This window comes from Megalobrama amblycephala, linkage group LG2, assembly GCF_018812025.1.
Source record: "Megalobrama amblycephala isolate DHTTF-2021 linkage group LG2, ASM1881202v1, whole genome shotgun sequence".
Taxonomy (NCBI): Eukaryota; Metazoa; Chordata; class Actinopteri; order Cypriniformes; family Xenocyprididae; genus Megalobrama; species Megalobrama amblycephala.
The window spans coordinates 55154860-55174433 of NC_063045.1; the positions used below are offsets into that span (position 1 = coordinate 55154860).

A 19574-nucleotide genomic window follows, 5' to 3' on the forward strand; every position below is an offset into this window, starting at 1 on the left:
AATATTACATTAGCTAGCATCAACTCTTTAAAAAAATCAATTGTGAGTTGAGTCTCTTGTGCTCTTCATGTGCAGTGCTTACAGTGGGTATGGAAAGTATTCTGACCCCCTTAAATTTTTCACTCTTTGTTATATTGCAGCCATTTGCACCTGGATTTGAGGATCCTCTGCCATTCCTCCTTGCAGATCCTCTCCAGTTTTGTCAGGTTGGATGGTAAACGTTGGTGGACAGCCATTTTTAGGTCTCTCCAGAGATGCTCAATTGGGTTTAAGTCAGGGCTCTGGCTGGGCCATTCAAGAACAGTCACAGAATTGAGGTGAAGCCACTCCTTCATTATTTTAGCTGTGTGCTTAGGGTCATTGTCTTGTTGGAAGGTGAACCTTCGGCCCAGTCTGAGGTCCTGAGCACTCTGGAGAAGGTTTTCATCCAGGAAATCCCTGTACTTGGCCGCATTCATCTTTCCCTCGATTGCAACCAGTCGTCCTGTGCCTGCAGCTGAAAAACACCCCCACAGCATGATGCTGCCACCACCATGCTTCACTGTTGGGACTGTGTTGGACAGGTGATGAGCAGTGCCTGGTTTTCTCCACACATACCGCTTAGAATTAAGGCAAAAAGTTCTATCTTGGTCTCATCAGACCAGAGAATCTTATTTCTCACCATCTTGGAGTCCTTCAGGTGTTTTTTAGCAAACTCCATGCAGGCTTTCATGTGTCTTGCACTGAGGAGAGGCTGCCGTTGGGCCACTCTGCAATAAAGTCCCGACTGGTGGAGGGCTGCAGTGATGGTTGACTTTCTACAACTTTCTCCCATCTCCTGAATGCATCTCTGGAGCTTAGCCACAGTAATCTTTGGGTTCTTCTTTACCTCTCTCACCAAGGCTCTTCTCCCCCGATAGCTCAGTTTGGCTGGATGTCCAGCTCTAGGAAGGGTTCTGGTCATCCCAAATGTCTTCCATTTAAGGATTATGGAGGCCACTGTGCTCTTAGGAACCTTAAGTGCAGCAATTTTTTTTTGTAACCTTGGCCAGATCTGTGCCTTGCCACAATTCTGTCTCTGAGCTCTTCAGGCAGTTCCTTTGACCTTATGATTCTCATTTGCTCTGACATGCACTGTGAGCTGTAAGGTCTTATATAGACAGGTGTGTGGCTTTCCTAATCAAGTCCAATCAGTATAATCAAACACAGCTGGACTCAAATGAAGGTGGTCATCTCAAGGATGATCAGAAGAAATGGACAACACCTGAGTTAAATGTGTCACAGCAAAGGGTCTGAATACTTAGGACCATGTGATATTTCAGTTTTTCTTTTTTAATAAATCTGCAAAAATGTCAACAATTCAGTGTTTTTCTGTCAATATGGGGTGCTGTGTGTACATTAATGAGGAAAAAAAATGAACTTAAATGGATTTTAGCAAATGGCTGCAATATAACAAAGAGTGAAAGGGGGTCTGAATACTTTCCGTACCCACTGTATGTAGGTTGGTATACATAAAGTGTCTATAAATCACTATAAAAGTGTATAAATGGATCACATCTATATTCATTTTAAATAATTAGGAGAGGTTGTTGTCCTTGCACCAGATTCACCTTTACCCATTTATCACTGGGCTTGTTTACATCTGGTCATGCATTTTTACAGATCGGACAGCTATAATCAAAACGATTCCATTTACACTGGCCACATAAATGCATCTCAGCACAACAGATATAAATCCGATCGTCAAGTTCAAAGCTATATGCAGATTTAATGGAGTTGACGTTATAATATGAGCTTCATTTTATTGATAAGCATTTTATTGATGGCAATTTGTTTTGCCACAAACTCAACTGACTGGCTTCTTTCCTGTATGATTTCATGAGTCTCTTCAAACCTTACTGTACATGATTTATGAGTTTCTACAACATTTGACCTCATAACTGAACTCCTTTCCACAAATCAGTAATATTGCAACCCTTTGATTTGAAACAGCCCTACATTATAAGAATGTGACACACCAAGCCAACAGTCAGCCGTCACTTGAGCATTGGTGTTGAATCAGCATTGTAGCAGTCAGTGAGAGAGACCAATCTAGTTGGCTGTTCAGTATAGTGAATCAGTGTACAAGAAGAAAAAATGAAAGTGACGAAAGCAAACAAATGACAATGTCAAGAAGGCACACACAGAAGACTCTTTAAATTTTACATCATCTTATCTGAGCATCCACATACACAGATGAACTGAAATATTAATATTTTCAATGAAGAAAGTGAAGACCAAGGTATCAACATGACTCATATTCAAAATGATAAGCATACGCTGCTTTGTTTACAATTCGTAGATCCCCTTTATTTGTTCCTGCTTCCCTTACTGAATGCTGAATACAGACTACTGCCACTTGCTGATATAGAAAATAATTTCCTCTCACACAGACACAGAGCATACATGCTAACTGGCCATTGGCTGTGATCTGTGCAGTGTGTTCAAGTGCAGCTTTTTGGCCAAGATGCAGAAGACGCAAGACAAAACAGCAGTAAGATTTGTTGCCATTAGTTCTTTAAGGTCAGCTTGGTGTGTCACAGCCTATATTCCTTACACAGGGTATCCACAGGCTGTAGTGGACAAACATGCACACACATAAACACTGCTTTAGAGCTAAAACAGGCAGTTAGGCAGGCCTAATGCACCTTTTTTGTTGCTGCAATATTAAATAATTCATCATTAAATAATGCTTTAGCATATTACCAGAGATTTGTGTGGTACTGATTAAGAATAATCTCATTGGTGATTTATATACATGCTGATACTGATTGCAAAGTTTCAAAAGTTTTGCAACTTTTAATCTCATCAAAACAAACTCACTGACCTCTGAGCACAATGCAACATCAGTGTATTGCGTGTGTTTGTTTGCCAATGTTTGCTTCACACCCTTAATGGACAGATCACTGGAGGATTGTCACTGCAGCAGAACTCTGAATACAGAACAGGTGTTAACAGGACCCTCAGGATTACTTCTGAAATACATAATAAACACACGTGGATGTCCCTAGATGATTAGTTTCTGTCTGAAGTTAGTAATTGAATTGGTCAAATGAACAAAGATGCAAAGTCACTGTCTGAATACCAGGTCAGCGGTTCATCAACACACAAGAGACACTAATAAAATATGGCATTTATTTTAAAGAAAGATAGCTTTCCAGCAAAATAAATCGCAAAAAGTTTTGACTTCATACATTCACTAAAAATCACTACCATATCACAGAAAGTGTCTCCAAAGTACCAACACATTTCAATCATCCTAGTGGCCTTTATGGGTAATTCAAAAGTCCAATAAGCAGGTCAGCCACAGTCAGATAGAGAATAATCAGGTTTGTTGGAGTGTGAAGCTTCTTGAAGTGAGAGATGGAGATAATCACCAGCAGGTTCAGAAACACAGTACATGCTGACAGCAATGAAAAAAAAAAAAAACTCTGGCCTTTGATGTTCACTTTCCTGCAGAGTTTAGTTCCAACCTTGATCAAACTCAACTGCCTATAACTTTCTAGTGACTCTGAAGACCCTGGTTATAATGTTCAGGTGTGTTTGTTTAGAGTTGGAGCAAAACTCTTCAGGAAAGTGGACCTGGAGGGCCAGAGTTGAGAAGTCCTGGTTTAAATCATATCTGAGATGTATTTACACATAAATACTGTGATTTACAGATACTTTATATACAAACCCCATTTCCAGAAAAGTTGGGACATTTTGTAAAATACAAGAAAATCAGGAACATGTGATTTGTTAATTTTCTTTAACCTTTATTTAGCTGACAAAAGTACAAAGGAAATATTTCCAATGTTTTCACTGACCAACTTAAATGTATTTTGTAAATATAAACAAATTTTGAATTTGATGGCTGCGACACACTCCAAAATAGTTGGGAAGTAAACATAATAAAAGTGAAAAGTTCATAGAACATCCAAGTTAAACTGTTTTGAAACAGTCGACAATTATCAGGTGAATTGGTAATTGGTCAGATGATCATGATTGGGTTTAAAAGGAGCCTCACAGTCTTTGCCAGCAAAGACATATTGTGAAAAATATTGTGTAAAAAATATTGTGAAAAATCTTTCAGGTAATCCAGAGAAATCTCAGCATGCATAGGTCAAGGTAGGAGACCTCAATTGAATGAGTTTTTGAGTACTATGGAAAACCAGTGTCACTGAACACAGTCTGCCACTGCATCAAGAAATGCAACTTGAATCTCTGTTACACAAGGATAAATCTATACCAGATGAGTCCACGATTAAGTTTTTTTTCTGGGGGGAAAAAAGGATGTTGAGTGCATAGTCACAAAGATGAAAGTGACCATCCAGACTTTCATCAGCGACAAATGCAAAAGCATATGTCTTTCATGGCATGGATGACTCGCAAATGTGTGAAGGTACCATTGATGTGGAGGCATATATTGGGATTGTAAAGAGACATATACTGCCATCAGGATGACATCTTTCATGGGAAGTCCATGGTTTTTAGATCAAGACAATGTCATTTCTCATTCTGCATGTGATACAACAACAACATGATTTCGTAGACACAATTGGATGTGAATGACTGGCCATCAGATCTGACTCCTGTTGAAAATATATGGCCCATCGTGAAAAAAGGAATCAGACAACGATGACCACAGAGTGCTGAGGAGCTTAAGTTCCCTTTCGTGGGAACTATCGACGCTACGTCGGATGACGTGATGGGAACCCTCTGTATTTTCTGTTCTTGAAGCACCTCTGTATCCAACCAATGAAAAGACGCGACGTCAGAGGCGGGTGACGTCACGGATCAGGAAGCTATAAAGCACACCTGAACACAAAGCACGCCAGCTTCTGTTGTCTTCAGCAAGCGCTCTCTGTATCTTGTTTGTCTTATTTATTGTTGTCTGTCTGATACATTCACACAGTGATCTCTTCGTCCGAGGACAAGAGTTTCAAAGCACAATATAAAAAGACATATATATATATTATGGCGGAAAAGCAGCAGTTCAGAAAGTGTGTTCCTCCCTGCCCACGCTTCATTGTGGAAGGGGATACACACGATATGTGTGTTAAATGCCTGGGGGTTGAGCACGCACAGGCGGCTCTCGAGGGAGCCGTCTGTGTGCACTGTGAGCGGCTCACCCTCAGAGTGCTGCGTTCGTGTCGAGCGCTCTTCGAGGAGGGCGCCGAGGCAAGTGTTCCCCGCGGGTCCGGTCCCGCTGCTGCCGAGGCACAGCGCAGGCTGCACTCGTGGGGTTCACAGATGGATCTAGCGGAGGGGGAAGAGACGGGCTCTGCCTTATCGCTTCCCTTACCCGCTAGACCCAGTGTCTCTCCTTTGGTGGCGGAAGCACGCGTAGCGGTTTCTTCCCCCCGAAGAGAGGCACCGATGCTCAATATATCTTCCTCCGAGGAGGTTGATGTAGAGAGTGTCGATGATGTACCGCCATCAACTTTACCAGCTTATGAGGAGCTATTAGAGGTAGTGACCAGGGCTGTTGAAAAGTTAAACATCGAATGGCCTGTGGAGAAAGCCGAGTCCAGAGTTAAAAGCAAACTGGATCGCTTTCTTCCCCCTCGGTCACTGCCTCAGCGCCGGGGTCTCCCGTTCTTTCCCGACCTCCATGCCGAGGTGTCGAGGTCGTGGAAGAGACCCGTGCAGTATCGGCTGTACAGCCCGCAGACATCGCTGTACAGCAATATTGTTGGCCTAAAAAATCATGGCTATGGGGCGATGCCTCGGGTAGAGGAGACGCTTGCGAGCTATCTCTCGCCCGAGACCGCGTCGTCCCTTAAGACCCCGGCGCTGCCCACCAAGCCTCTGAAAACTACATCCAGCTTGGTGGGCAAGGGTTACTCGGCAGCAGGTCAGGCGGCGGCATGCCTTCACACCATATCCATCCTCCAGGCATATCAAGCCGACCTGCTGGGGGAAATTGATCAGAGCGGGGAAGCGTCCTTCGAGGCGATTCACGAGCTGCGCAAAGCCACAGATTTAGCTCTCCGGGCCACCAAGGAAACGGCCAAATCCATCGGCTGTTCTATGGCAGCCCTGGTGGCCACGGAGAGGCACCTATGGTTGAATCTGTCCGACATTAAAGAACGTGACAAAAACACGCTCATGGACGCGCCGCTGTCTCCTGGTGGCCTGTTCGGCGACGCAATGTCAACAGTCGTAGACAGGTTCCAGGAGTCACGCAAACAAACGGCGGCGTTTTCTAAGATCATTCCCCGCCGCGCTCATCCCCCCCGAGGCTGCTGGGCGGGAGCAGCCTCGGCCGACAGCCAGCTCCTCAGCAACATCCGCGCACAGAGCGCAACAAAAAGCCAGTGTCGCCTCCCGTACTCCCCCACGCAGTGCCTAGGGACTGGGACGGGCGGCACAGGCGAAGCCTTCCGGAGGTAGGGCGGATCTGAGGACCGTCATTATCTCCCAGAAGGCTTCAAAGAAGAAGTCCTGACACTAGTGTCGCAGGATTTCTCGAGGGCAGTCCCCTCCGGGAGGATTCGGATATCGGGTCCTCCTCGGTGCCCTCAGGGGACCGTTCTGCCAACCCTGCCACCAAGTGTGAGTCAGGGCGCAGCGGTCTCCACCGATCCTCCGAGGGGGGTCGGTCAGCACGTGATTCGCCTGTCTGCCGGTGCGCCGTGTCAGATGGACGAGCCAAGTGCTCAAAAAACACCAGAGACCAGTCTCGAGAGACTGGTTCCCTTAGTAGAATATTTGGAAGAGTGGAAGAATCTCCCGAATGTTTCGAAGTGGGTGCTGCTCATGATAGAACAGGGCTACAGAATTCAGTTCGGTTCACGACCGCCCAGGTTCAACGGGGTGCTTCCTACGGTGGTAACCCCAGAGCAGTCTCTGGTGATGGAGCAAGAAGTAACAACGCTTTTGCAAAAAGGGGCTATAGAAAGGGTTTCCCCTCCCAGCAAAATGTCGGGCTTTTACAGCCGCTACTTCATTGTTCCGAAGAAGGATGGAGGGTTGCGTCCGATCATAGATTTACGTGTGCTTAATCGATCCGTAAAGAAGCTGAAGTTCAAAATGCTTACACTCAGACAGATCATCCCTCAGATCAGGTCCGAGGACTGGTTTGTAGCGATAGATATGAAAGACGCATACTTTCATGTATCCATCCATCCTTCACACAGGAAGTTCCTCAGGTTTGCTTTCGGGGGTGAAGCTTACCAATACAGGGTTCTTCCGTTCGGCCTATCCCTCTCACCCCGCACGTTCACGAAGTGCGTGGATGCAGCGCTGGCTCCGCTGAGACTCCAGGGCATCCACGTGCTGAACTATATCGACGATTGGTTGATATTAGCTCAAACAGAACAATTGGCAGTTCAACATCGAGATGTTGTTCTGTCGCACATGAAGAGGCTTGGGCTGAGGCTCAACGCCAAAAAAAGTGTGCTGGTCCCGAGTCAGGTTGCAAACTACTTAGGTGTAATCTGGGATTCCACCACGATTCAGGCGCAGTTGTCCCCTGCTCGTGTGAGTTCCATTCTCGGGGCCGTGGAAGGGGTGAAGTTAGGCCAGTCACTCACTGTAAAACAGTTTCAGAGACTGGTGGGTCTGATGGCAGCTGCGTCCAACGTTATTACTTTTGGCCTTCTGCACATGAGACCCCTACAGTGGTGGCTCAGGACCAAGGGGTTTTCCCCGAGGGGAAATCCTTTTCGCATGATCAAAGTCACGCGGCGATGCCTTCATGCTCTGGTCATGTGGAAGAAGCCTTGGTTCCTAACCCAGGGACCCGTGCTGGGGACTTCTGGTCGTCGTGTAATGCTTACGACAGATGCTTCCCTCCCGGGCTGGGGAGCGGTCATGAGTGGCCGCTCAGCTCAGGGTCTGTGGGAGGACCATCAGCGCTCCTGGCACATAAATCGGCTGGAGATGATGGCGGTGTTCCTTGCACTAAAACACTTCCTCCCCGACCTGAGAGACCATCATGTGCTGGTCCGTACGGACAACACTACGGTGGTCTCGTATATCAACCATCAGGGGGGTTTGTGGTCTCGCCCATTATCAAAGTTGGCCAGTCGCATCCTCCTCTGGCCCAAGGGAAAGCTCCTCTCGCTGAGAGCAGCTTACATCCCCGGGCGGTTGAATGTGGGAGCGGACGCCCTGTCGAGGCAGGGCGCGAGACCGGGGGAATGGAAACTCCACACCGAGGTGGTGGAGTTGATATGGAAAACTTTCGGTCGAGCTCAAGTCGATCTCTTTGCCACAGAGGAGTCAGCTCAGTGCCCTCTGTGGTACTCACTTCAGCACCCAGCACCTCTTGGGCTGGATGCCATGCTATAGACGTGGCCGAGGCTACGTCTGTATGCATTTCCCCCAGTCTCAATGCTCCCGGGAGTTCTGGAAAAGGTTCGCCAGGAGAAGGTCGACCTAATATTGGTGGCCCCTTACTGGCCGACCAGAATATGGTTTTCAGACATAATGTCTCTTCTGCACGGCTCTCCCTTAGAGCTTCCCCTCAGGCAGGATCTCCTGTCTCAAGTGGGCGGCACGATTCTCCATCCCCGCCCAGAAATGTGGAAACTGTGGGCCTGGCCCCTGAGGGGGCAATCATGCGGCCCCTGAGGCCGCTATTTCGGCTCATCATATTCCTGTGGGGGCTCCTCGCTGGGTCGAGACCCCCTAGTAGTACGCTTCCTCCGTGGTGCACTCAGGTTGAGGCCTGTGGTGCGCACAAAGACCCCGACCTGGGACCTCACTATTGTGCTCCAAGGGCTGGCTGAGGCTCCCTTCGAGCCAATAGAGGAGGTGTCAGACAAGTTCTTGACACTTAAAACTATCTTTCTCTTGGCCGTCTCTTCTTTGAAGAGAATTGGTGATTTACAAGCGCTGTCAGTCGCTCCATCTTGTCTTGAGTTTGCGCCTGGTATGGTGAAAGCCTTTCTGCATACCAGGCCGGGCTATGTTCCAAAGGTTCCGACGAGGGTCCCAGGCCCCATTGTACTTGAGGCTTTCTGCCCGTCTCCTTTCGCAAACTTGGATCAGGAAAGAAAGAATCTGCTTTGCCCTGTAAGAGCATTAGATGCGTATGTCCACAGAGCTGCCCTGTGGAGAAAAACAGAACAATTGTTTGTGTGTTACGGGTCCCCTAAGAAGGGGGGCCCAGCATCTAAACAGCGGATGAGCAAGTGGGTGGTCGAGGCCATCTCACTTGCGTATGAGACGGTGGGGCGCCCGTGTCCTTTGATGGTGCAGGCTCACTCCACGAGAGGTATGGCCGCGTCCAGAGCTCTTCTATCTGGTGTCTCTATGGACGACATTTGTGGTGCGGCTGGATGGTCATCGCAGCACACCTTTATCAGATTTTACAATCTTCACCTTAATATCAGTCCGGGGGCCAGGGTGCTACAAGATAGCAGCCAGGCACTTGGAGAGACGGCGTAGTTGGGATTGCGTTCCCATCACGTCATCCGACGTAGCGTCGATAGTTCCCACGAAAGGGAACGTCTCGGGTTACGAGTGTAACCCTTGTTCCCTGAGTAAGGGAATGAGACGCTACGTCACGTGGCCGTATCTCCTGCATACCTGGTGCGCTTGCTTCAGACAACCTACAGAAGCTGGCGTGCTTTGTGTTCAGGTGTGCTTTATAGCTTCCTGATCCGTGACGTCACCCGCCTCTGACGTCGCGTCTTTTCATTGGTTGGATACAGAGGTGCTTCTCGAACACAAAATACAGAGGGTTCCCATCACGTCATCCGACGTAGCGTGTCGTTCAAGGGTTACACTCGTAACCCGAGACGTTTTGTATCAAGCAAGATTGGGCAAAAATCTTGCTTGCAAAACTTCACAAATTAGTATCCTCAATTTGATTTAAAAGTGTGATTAAAAGGAAAGGTGATGTGTCTTAAACTTGCCTCTGTCCCAACATTTTTGGAGTGTTGCAGCCATCAAAATCAAAATTTTTATATTTACAAAATACAATTAATTTGGATAGTGAAAACATTGGAAATAATTTCTTTGTACTTTTGTTAAATAAAGGTTAAAGAGAATTAACAAATAACAGATTCTTGATTTTACTGCATCTCACAAAATGTCCCAAATTTTCTGGAAATGGGGTTTGTATAACAACCTACATACGTAGGAAATTGTCTTCCAACAGTCATGGAACCTTACAAGCAAGTAATAGCCTGCCAGTCTGCGTGTCACACAAACATACAAATAGCAATAGACAAATAGAATCATCAACATTTTTTGCCAACTCAGGCTTTGATCCTGAGTTTGTGGAGCGTGTGCACATGAATCCGTGACATCGGTGGTGAACAGCCAATCACATGCTTTGCAACAGAGAGAAACTATGATTCACTTCTCGCGAAAGAGCCAGTGCGATTCAAAACTCTTTTGTTAAGAGATTGAAGAAAATTAAGTATTTAAACTCATTTACACTAATGAATATACTTGTCCATGAAAGAGGACAAATAAAAGAAATTATCTTGTTCTATCAGTGCAAGTGCAAATTGTGATGTTAGTTTATATAGTTGATAATATATTGCGATAGATACTCAAACATGTAAGGTCACATGTAGTCATATTAAAGTTTATTTACAGCTTATTTATATTACATATGATCTGTATACAGTATATTAATATTCATTGAAACTAAATGCTTAATAATAACTGCTAAACTAAAATTGCTTGTGTATTGAATTAATAATAATATATATCATATAATAATTATATAAATCATGAAATAATTATAAAAAAGTAATTATCATTGAAGCCAGACAATTTCATTGTTAACTTTTATATATATAGTGACCTTTAATTTGGAGGAAGAGAAACTGCGGGAGTGAATTTATTGCCTTGGATGTGTCAGTTCATTTAGCTCACATCCGATTGGCCAAATTTCGGTTTGAGATATCTGAACCAGAACATAACCTGCCCTGGAGCAGGTTTGTCGTGGAGCGGCTATGGTGATGAACACCACTAAAAGCCAAGTCACTTTCATGGTACCTAAGAGCCAGGATTGGCGCAAACTAATCTGAAACTTACATGGCTAGCCAGCTAATCCGGCTTCATGGTACAGGCCCCTGGTATCCAGCATGTTCACATTCAGTTTACAAACTGAGATTGCATCTACTACATGAGTTTGTGCTTCATCCAAAAAATAAATAAATAAATAAATCTACACAAATCATAAACAATCTGTAAATATATCTGAGAGAGAGGATTCAGGCTTCAGGATTTTAGGAGTTAAGATGTGTTTAACTGATATTTTAAACCAGCGGTAAAATAAAGCATAGACAACAGGATTCATGCCTGAGTTTAGTTTAGGGTGGTTGCTATGGTGTTGCTATGCGGTTGCTAGGGTACTCTAGCTGGTTGCTAAGGTGTTGCTCTGCAGTTTCTAGGGTAGTCGGGGTGGTTGCTAAGGTGTTGCTATGTGGTTGCTAGGGTACTTGGGTGGTTGCTAAGGTGCTGCTATGCGGATGCCAAGGTACTCGGGGTGGTTGCTATGGTGTTGCTAGGGTACTCTAGGTGGTTGCTAAGGTACTCGGGGTGGTTGCTATGGTGTTGATATGCGGTTGCTAAGGTGTTCTGGGTGGTTGCTATGGTGTTGCTATGTGGTTGCTAGGATACTTGGGGTGGTTTCTAGGGTGTTGCTATGTGGTTGCTAGGGTACTTGGGGTGGTTGCTAAGCTGTTGCTATGCGGTTGCTAAGGTACTCTGGGTTCTTGCTAAGGTGTTGCTATGTGGTTGCTAGGGCACTCAAGGTGGTTGCTATGGTGTTGCTATGCGGTTGCTAGGGTACTCAGAGTGGTTGCTAAGGTGTTGTTATAGGGTTGCTAAGGTATTTTGGGTGGTTGCTAGGGTATTGCTATGAGGTTGCTAGGGTGCTTTGTGTGGTTGATGTGCTGTTGCCATGGTGTTCAAGGAGGTTGCTTGGGTGATCTGGGTGGTTGCTATGATAGATAGATAGATAGATTTAGTTTGATAGATAGATAGATAGATAGATAGATAGATAGATAGATAGACAGATAGATAGATTTAGTTTGATAGATTGATAGATCGATAGATTTAGTTTGATAGATTTAGTTTGATAGATCGATAGATAGATAGATTTAGTTTGATAGATAGATTTAGTTAGATTTAGTTTGATAGATAGATAGTTAGATAGATAGATAGATAGATAGATAGATAGATAGATAGATAGATAGATAGATAGATAGATAGATAGATAGATAGATAGCACATAGCAACAAAGTTAACGACAGTCTGAAGGTCTGACCCGAGTTTGGAGTTTATAGAGTTAAAGCTCTTAGAGGAGTTAGAGTTGGTCTCAGAAAAATAATAAGTTTAAATAGCATTACAATAAGTTGGCTTTTTCAAGCCAACTTAATTACTTACCTTCATTTAAAACACCTTTTAAATGACATTTTTCCTGTTAATGAGCTTATGGCACATCTGGTATCCAGTACGTTCACATTCAGTTTATAAATGCATAAATGTACTATACATCACTCTATGCTTTGTCAAATAGAGAGAGAGAGAGAGAGAGAGAAAAAAAAAACAAACATCAAAGGCGGATATCGCGGGATTCACATTCATGCGCTGTGTTGCTGATAATCTGGATGTAATTTAAGTTCTGTTGCTTTTATATGAAAATAAACATAATGAACAAGACACCCAAAGTACGTGTTATTTATTTCCATTCAAAAGATGTGTGTATCACTCATTTTAACTTTAATCATAGACATGTTTTTATATATATTTTTTTATAAATGACAACAATCACATAACCCATAGAGAGATCGCAGTGTCAGAGAGTTTGGGAATATTTGCACATTATTTTTTACACATAAAAACATGGTTTTAGATGTTTTTTCAAACATTTTAAAAGAGATCAATACATCACGGTTGTTTAAACCAATAAGCTTTAAGCTGTGTCATTAGCCAGTCGTTTCCCATCATGCTTTTGGTCAGTGCAGTCGGTGGAGAGTAACTGTGTTCGACTGCAGAATCTGATGAGGCCGCCTCGCCGTCGCGAGACTTTTTTGACACACGTCGGCATGACATCAGAGCAAGGCGGCCCACCCTCGGACACATTTCTAACCGACATGCATCTTGCGGTGATCGGTTCTGTGTAGAATTTACTCATCTCAAACAAGCCTAATGAAGACAGCCTTCTCTTCTCATGGATGTGTGCTCTGTTATAATGCGTTGCCTTTTGACGACGGTCATATCATTTCATGTTTATGCTTAAAAAAAGTGCATAGAGCTGCTCATTTTATTTGTTGTTTGTTGATTTTCAAATATAAAACTTGTTGAAATGTTTTCAGTGTGCGTATCAGTTAATATTGATAATCGTGATAATTTTGGTCACTATAATCATAATATGAAATTTTCATACTGTCCCATCTCTAGTACTAGTGTATTTATGTCATAAACTATTGTAATTATTTCTACTCACATTCTTTTTTTTCTTTTTTTTTTCTTATTAATGATCTAATGGCAGATTTGGTATTCAGACCAGACCACAGCTAAGTCCATGTTAGAAATGTCATTGTGGTCGAAGATATTATTGTAATCCCTGTTAAAGACAATATATAGTATGGAATAAAGCAGAGCAGATAAACTGTCACAATGATTCCTAATGTCAGAGCAGCTTTGCTCTCAGATTTCCTCAGAAGAATAAGTGATTCTCCACATAAAACTCATTATAAAGAAGCACTCTCCAAAACACACTATTCTGTCTGAAAAGTCTAAATAGCTGCTGCTGCTAATTACAACACTAATTACAGCTAATTACTTCACTATTGTAAGCTAAAGAACAAAACCAACAGAGACAGATGCTCATCATAGTTTTAGTGGTGGTGATTTTCTGTGGGTACAGTAAAGAGTGACACAGCCACATAACGATCAACAGAAAATAAAACTAAATTACTAAGAGATGACGCACTGATCACTCTTTTCTCATGATCATCATAAACAGTCCACAGAAAGTGTCTCCAAATTACCAACACATTTCAATCAGTCTAGTGGCCTTTATCAGGTCCATAGCCAGCCTATTGAAAGGGGGGGGGGGTTCTTTTTTTCAAAAAGTGGACATTATTGCAGTTTTTCTCCTCCACTTGTATGTAATTATGAGGTTCAAATACTTCATTTTGGTGACCTTTTATGCACTAATTTGTGCTGGATTAGCTTGTCTGCTGGTATCTTGACGAGCATGCTTTTTGATACACCTAAAATATTTACTGCATTGTTGTCAAATTGGTTCCTCATGTACCACCTTTGTACAAAAGTCGATATTGCACAGCCAATATCACTGAATATCCCATTATGTTTTATTATTATAATTATGCTACGTTTATATGGCTATTATATTGTAGACTATTGAGTGGATAAAATATAGAAATACTTTTAATTACAAAAAAAATATTCAGAGGCGATGCTTCTTCACCGTTGCTTTGAAAAGTGACATTGTAAACATTTGGGGCTTAGCCAAAATCTATATTTGTCCAAAGACAATTTAATTTTCTATTAATAGCTTTACTGACATGAAAGGAGCTTTTGTTGTCGTATTCTTGTTTAGAAAATGTACATTATTTGCTACTGTAATTTGTAAAACTTTGTTGGATGTACCAGCTCTAGGGGGGCCCGGGGGCATGCCCCCCGGAAGAAAATTTTGTACATTTTAAGGTTAAATCCATCAATCTGGTGCATTCTGGAAACTCAAAATTAAGAGCTTCAACCCATGTACAGTGTGCAAATTGAACAAAGAAACAGCATTGACTTGTACCTGGACATTAAAAAGGGTTCAAACATCTTTTTTTTTTTTTTTTTTTTAACAATACTTTTGTACTCATTTCTCTTTAAAAGATAAATCCTTGAGCTTTTATTTTGATCACCAGATCACCAGCTGATCTGCGTGTTTCTCTTTAAAACACGCAGCACAGACAGACTGTATATATACTTAATCGCTGTCTTTTGCTGTTTTATGAAGGCACAAAGCCATATCACGGTTTCGATTTTAGCTTGTTGGCAAACGTAGTATGTTTTAAATTTTCAGTTCATTATGAAACGGGGGCGGCAGTAGAGGGTCATTAATGGATGAATGTATAGCTGATAAATGTGCTAAAGTTGTCATATCGGTTGTTATATAACAAAAACCCTTCCACCGCACCGAAAGAGAGTCTCGAGGCCTGCCGCTGCTCTGAGTGAGTGACAGGAGGCATGTCTGTGTTCAACTGCGGTGTGCGTGAACGCGCTGTCAGAGAGGAGAGAGAGAAACGTATTAACGTATTTTAATGGAGAGATATGTTTAGAAAAATTATATTTTGAGAGCACCTCAACACATTGATTAAAACAATTATGACAATAATCACATAAAAAAATAAAAAAAAATAAAAAAAAAAAGACTTAAATTCTGGACCTTTGGCAGTGAGGGGATGTTTATGGCATGTTTATAGATATCACAATAAGTTATAAGCAGGTCAGCCACAGCCACAGTCACAGAGATAATGATCAGGTTGGTTGGAGTGTGTTCAGGTGTGTTTGTTTAGAGTTGGAGCAAAACTCTTCAGGAAAGTGGACCTGGAGGGCCAGAGTTGAGAAGTCCTGGTTTAAATCATATCTGAGATGCATTTACACATAAATCTTGTGATTTACAGATACTTTATGTATAACAACCTACATAGGCAATTGTCTTCTAACTGTCATGGAACCTTAAAAGAAACTGATTTGGAACACTCTCTATAGGCCGCCACTCCACACAAACATACAAAGAGCAGAGAAACGTGAATTCACAATTGATTTCAATAAAATCTGACTTTAGCATGTTAACATACTGTACAAGTAAATAGTAAGATACATTAATAAGAATAAAAATACACATGATACAAATGAAAGACATTTTGTATTGATATTTTTCAGTACTGAATTAAATAAGTTTATTATCAACATTATTAACACCTCATGAATCTGTCGCAATGAACTTTGGGATTCCTTTCTCTATGAAGGATGTATGTGATGAAGCTTTAGAATTTGTCAATGGAGAGACAATGATGCCTTGGTTTTGCACAAGTATTTGTCGCCACCTTCTGGCTGAATCGGGATATGAAAAATTAAATTCCCTTTTGCATCTAAACAGTATGGTTTAACACTAGGCTGTGGTCATTCAGCTGATTACAAGAACAGAATAACTGTAAATGCTCTGTAACTGTAAATGCACATTAGTAAAACTGTTGCTTCAGGGGAAAATTAATCATCATCTTTTCAATTTTACACAACTGAAGATTTTAGCAAGGTATTTTTATTGCTCACATTACTCTGACAACATGAAGTGTTTAATGTCATGTCCACTTCAAAGTATTTGTTTCATCCTATTACTGCAATTAAAAATTTCTGTTTTTTTCTATTTATGTTTTTGAGACCTAGAAATGAATGAATAAGAATGAATAAGAATTTAAACAAATTAAATCCAAAATCAAATAAAAAAATTTTTCAATTGCTTGGATACAATACACATGAAACTTAGATCATTTGTTCATTCAACAAAAATCACGTGTTCAATATGACACAACATCAAAGTACTAATATTTCAAAAGGCAATTCACACATTACATTTCAAATGAGTCTATTAATTTCCTTACAATGATCTAACTATCAATTCATACAACTGCTCAAAATGATAAGTAACTGTTGCATTACTCTTAATGCATAGTTGTATGGAAACAGACAAACAATCTTCCATGTTTACTGCAAATTATGAAAGTTTCAGGATAACAAGATTCATTATCATCAATTAGCATGGAGCATGAACCAATTAGACTACAATATCCATGGATGTAGCCTATGATATTTTATCATAATGCTTCATCAGACACTATGTCTATGGCCCTAAATACTTTACCACCTTTTCAGACTATTTACAGTATTGACAGTAGTGCACTGTATAGATGCAGGCCCTTGTAATTGCTTGTCCAATTTTGCCAACTCGTTACTGATGATTGAGTGCACATTGTGGAATGAGTATATACAACATTGCTTTTTCAGAAAAAAGGGGCATTTTCATCATCAAAACACCTTGAATTTTACTTTAAAAATGGAAAATATCACAAAAACGAGGCCATTTCATAACCTATACCTCTCTCCCCCAAAAATTATATTTTGCATAAGGAAAATGAGGCCTTCAATGAAGGTACTGTGACAGTATGTGTAATGACAATTAACCACATCTGTACTAAAAATTCTCATTGATAGTTGATTACAGTACTCTCTTTTCTTTTCTATTTCATAGCTAATTATTTTTGCTTTGATTCAAATAAACCTATGTTGTGATTTTACTGTAGTGTTTTGCATCGATATATTACAAACTTTATTCAGTGATTCCACTGTGTCTGTAGTATTCTCTCTACTACTGCAGTACTTTTGCAGAGATGTATTTACTGTACATGTAGTACCATAATGAAACCTGTATCACCTATTTTGTTCTACAATATTTAATTATTGTAAGAACAATGACACAGTGAAACTATCGGTATTTCACAGTAAATTTGTGTTTTGAACCAATGATTGTGCAAGTGCAAGATTTCTTTAAAGATGTGAATGCACAATGCAATGTTTTGACCATTAGACAGCCTGTGTTACAAGTGATAACCGTATTAAGTTTTGTGTCTAGAGTTTTGAAAAATGACATCAAGGTGCTGAAAATAGTAGCAAAGTGATTGTGAAAAACTGTAATGAGCTTATGGCACATTTGGTATCCAGTATGTTCACATTCAGTTTATAAATGTATAAAAGTACTATACATTAGTCTATGCTTTGTCAAACAGACCAAAAAAAAAAATCCTCCTCTACAAAAATCATGAATAATATGTAAATATGTCTAAGAGAGAGGATGCTGGCTTCACTATTTTAAGAGTTAAGATGTGTTTAACTGATATTTTAAACCAAGGGTAAAATAAAGCATAGATAATAGGATTCAGGCCTGAGTTAGCATATATAGTCCATAGTAGAAATGTCATTGTAGCAGAAGAGATTATTGTACTACTTGTTAAAGACAAGATATAGTATGGAATATAACATGTCAGATAAGCTGTCACAATGATTCCTAATGTCAGAGCAGCTTTGCTCTCAGATTTCCTCCTCAATGAACCTTCCTTTACAAATTTACCACCCTTCATCAGAGAGTTTATAACTTTCACTTGCTGATGTACAACATAAAATATCCTCAAATACAAAGTTATGATCACAGTCAAAGGAAACAAGAATGAAAAGAACAGGTCAACAACTCTCCATGAAAAACCTATTATTAAATAGCACTTTCCATAACATGTGTCTGTTCTTTGTGAACTTTCAAAATTTCTGCCATTAATCATATAGGCAAGATTGTAGGCAAAGGAGAAAAACCAGCAGAGACAGATGCTTATTAATGTTCTAGTTGTGGTTATTTTATGTGGGTACAGTAAAGGGTGACACACAGCCACATAACGATCAACGGCAATTAAAACTAAATTACAAAAAGATGTTGAGAGGAGCAGAGCCATGATTATCATAAACAGGTCACACAAACTGTCTCCAAAGTACCAGCATGTCTCAATCAACTTAATTGCATCCGCAGGCATCACAATAAGTCCAACAAGCAGGTCGGCCACAGCCAGAGAGAGAATAATCAGGTTGGTTGGAGTGTGAAGCTTCTTGAAGTGAGAGATGGAGATGATCACCAGCAGGTTCACAAACACAGTCCATGCTGACAGCAATGAAAAAAACACATACATGATATTGTGTTCATGTCTGGAGCGTTTTCCCTTGATACATGATGAGTTGATGGCAGGAAAGCAGTATTGAGTCTCATGTTTCTCTGTCTCATAGGCCATGAGTGAGTCTCCTCCTGTTAGGAGTTTGTTCTGCTCTCCTTACTGTCCTTTCATTTATATAGTGTCTGGATCAGATTGACCAACCCAACTACCGCCCACTCTAATATTGTCTGATAACAATTATTTTCTTCCAAGAGTAAAATGACTTTGCATATGGTAGAAAATAAAAAAAATGAATAACAAAAACTGTGATGCAGATTGTTGAGGTGAGCCCCCAGAGATGGTCCTGTCCATATCAATAGATATACCAATAGACTGCATCTGATAGCCCCTGACTCTGTGCCCAGTTTGTGCCGGTCACTAACATACAGTACATTCATATGAAGTCACAGCTGATGAAGGTGCATCAGTTGACATGATCACAAAACAAAGACTACAGTGGGGCTTTGTGATGCTTGTCACTAATATTAATGACATATGAAAACATAATAACCTCTCCCAATGGTTTAAATCATCTACACTCATCTACCATCTACATCTATACTGTTTATATGTACAGTATATCTTCCATTCATAGGCATAGATAAGAGAATTCAGAGCAGAGTTAACATATATAGTCCATATTAGAAATGTTATTGGCAGAAGTAATAACTGTTGTCCCTAAAGACAACATATAGTGTGGAATAGAGAAAACCTTCATCCTTCACCAAACCGTTTTTAACTTTCACTTGCTGATGCGCTGCATAAAATATCTTTGAATATATGATCCAGGTATAAGGATTATTAAATAGAGGACATTTTAAATGA

General features: G+C 41.3%; 1 protein-coding gene across 1 annotated transcript; it reads right to left on the reverse strand.

Annotated features, from left to right (window-relative positions):
• Nucleotides 1-15299: 15299 nt before the first annotated feature.
• Nucleotides 15300-18967, reverse strand: LOC125262968 (trace amine-associated receptor 13c-like). The gene has a single exon (XM_048181806.1). It carries the CDS (start codon nt 18825-18827, stop codon nt 17814-17816), a length of 1014 nt encoding a protein of 337 aa, XP_048037763.1. The 5' UTR covers nt 18828-18967; the 3' UTR covers nt 15300-17813.
• Between the last annotated feature and the right edge of the window lie 607 nt (nt 18968-19574).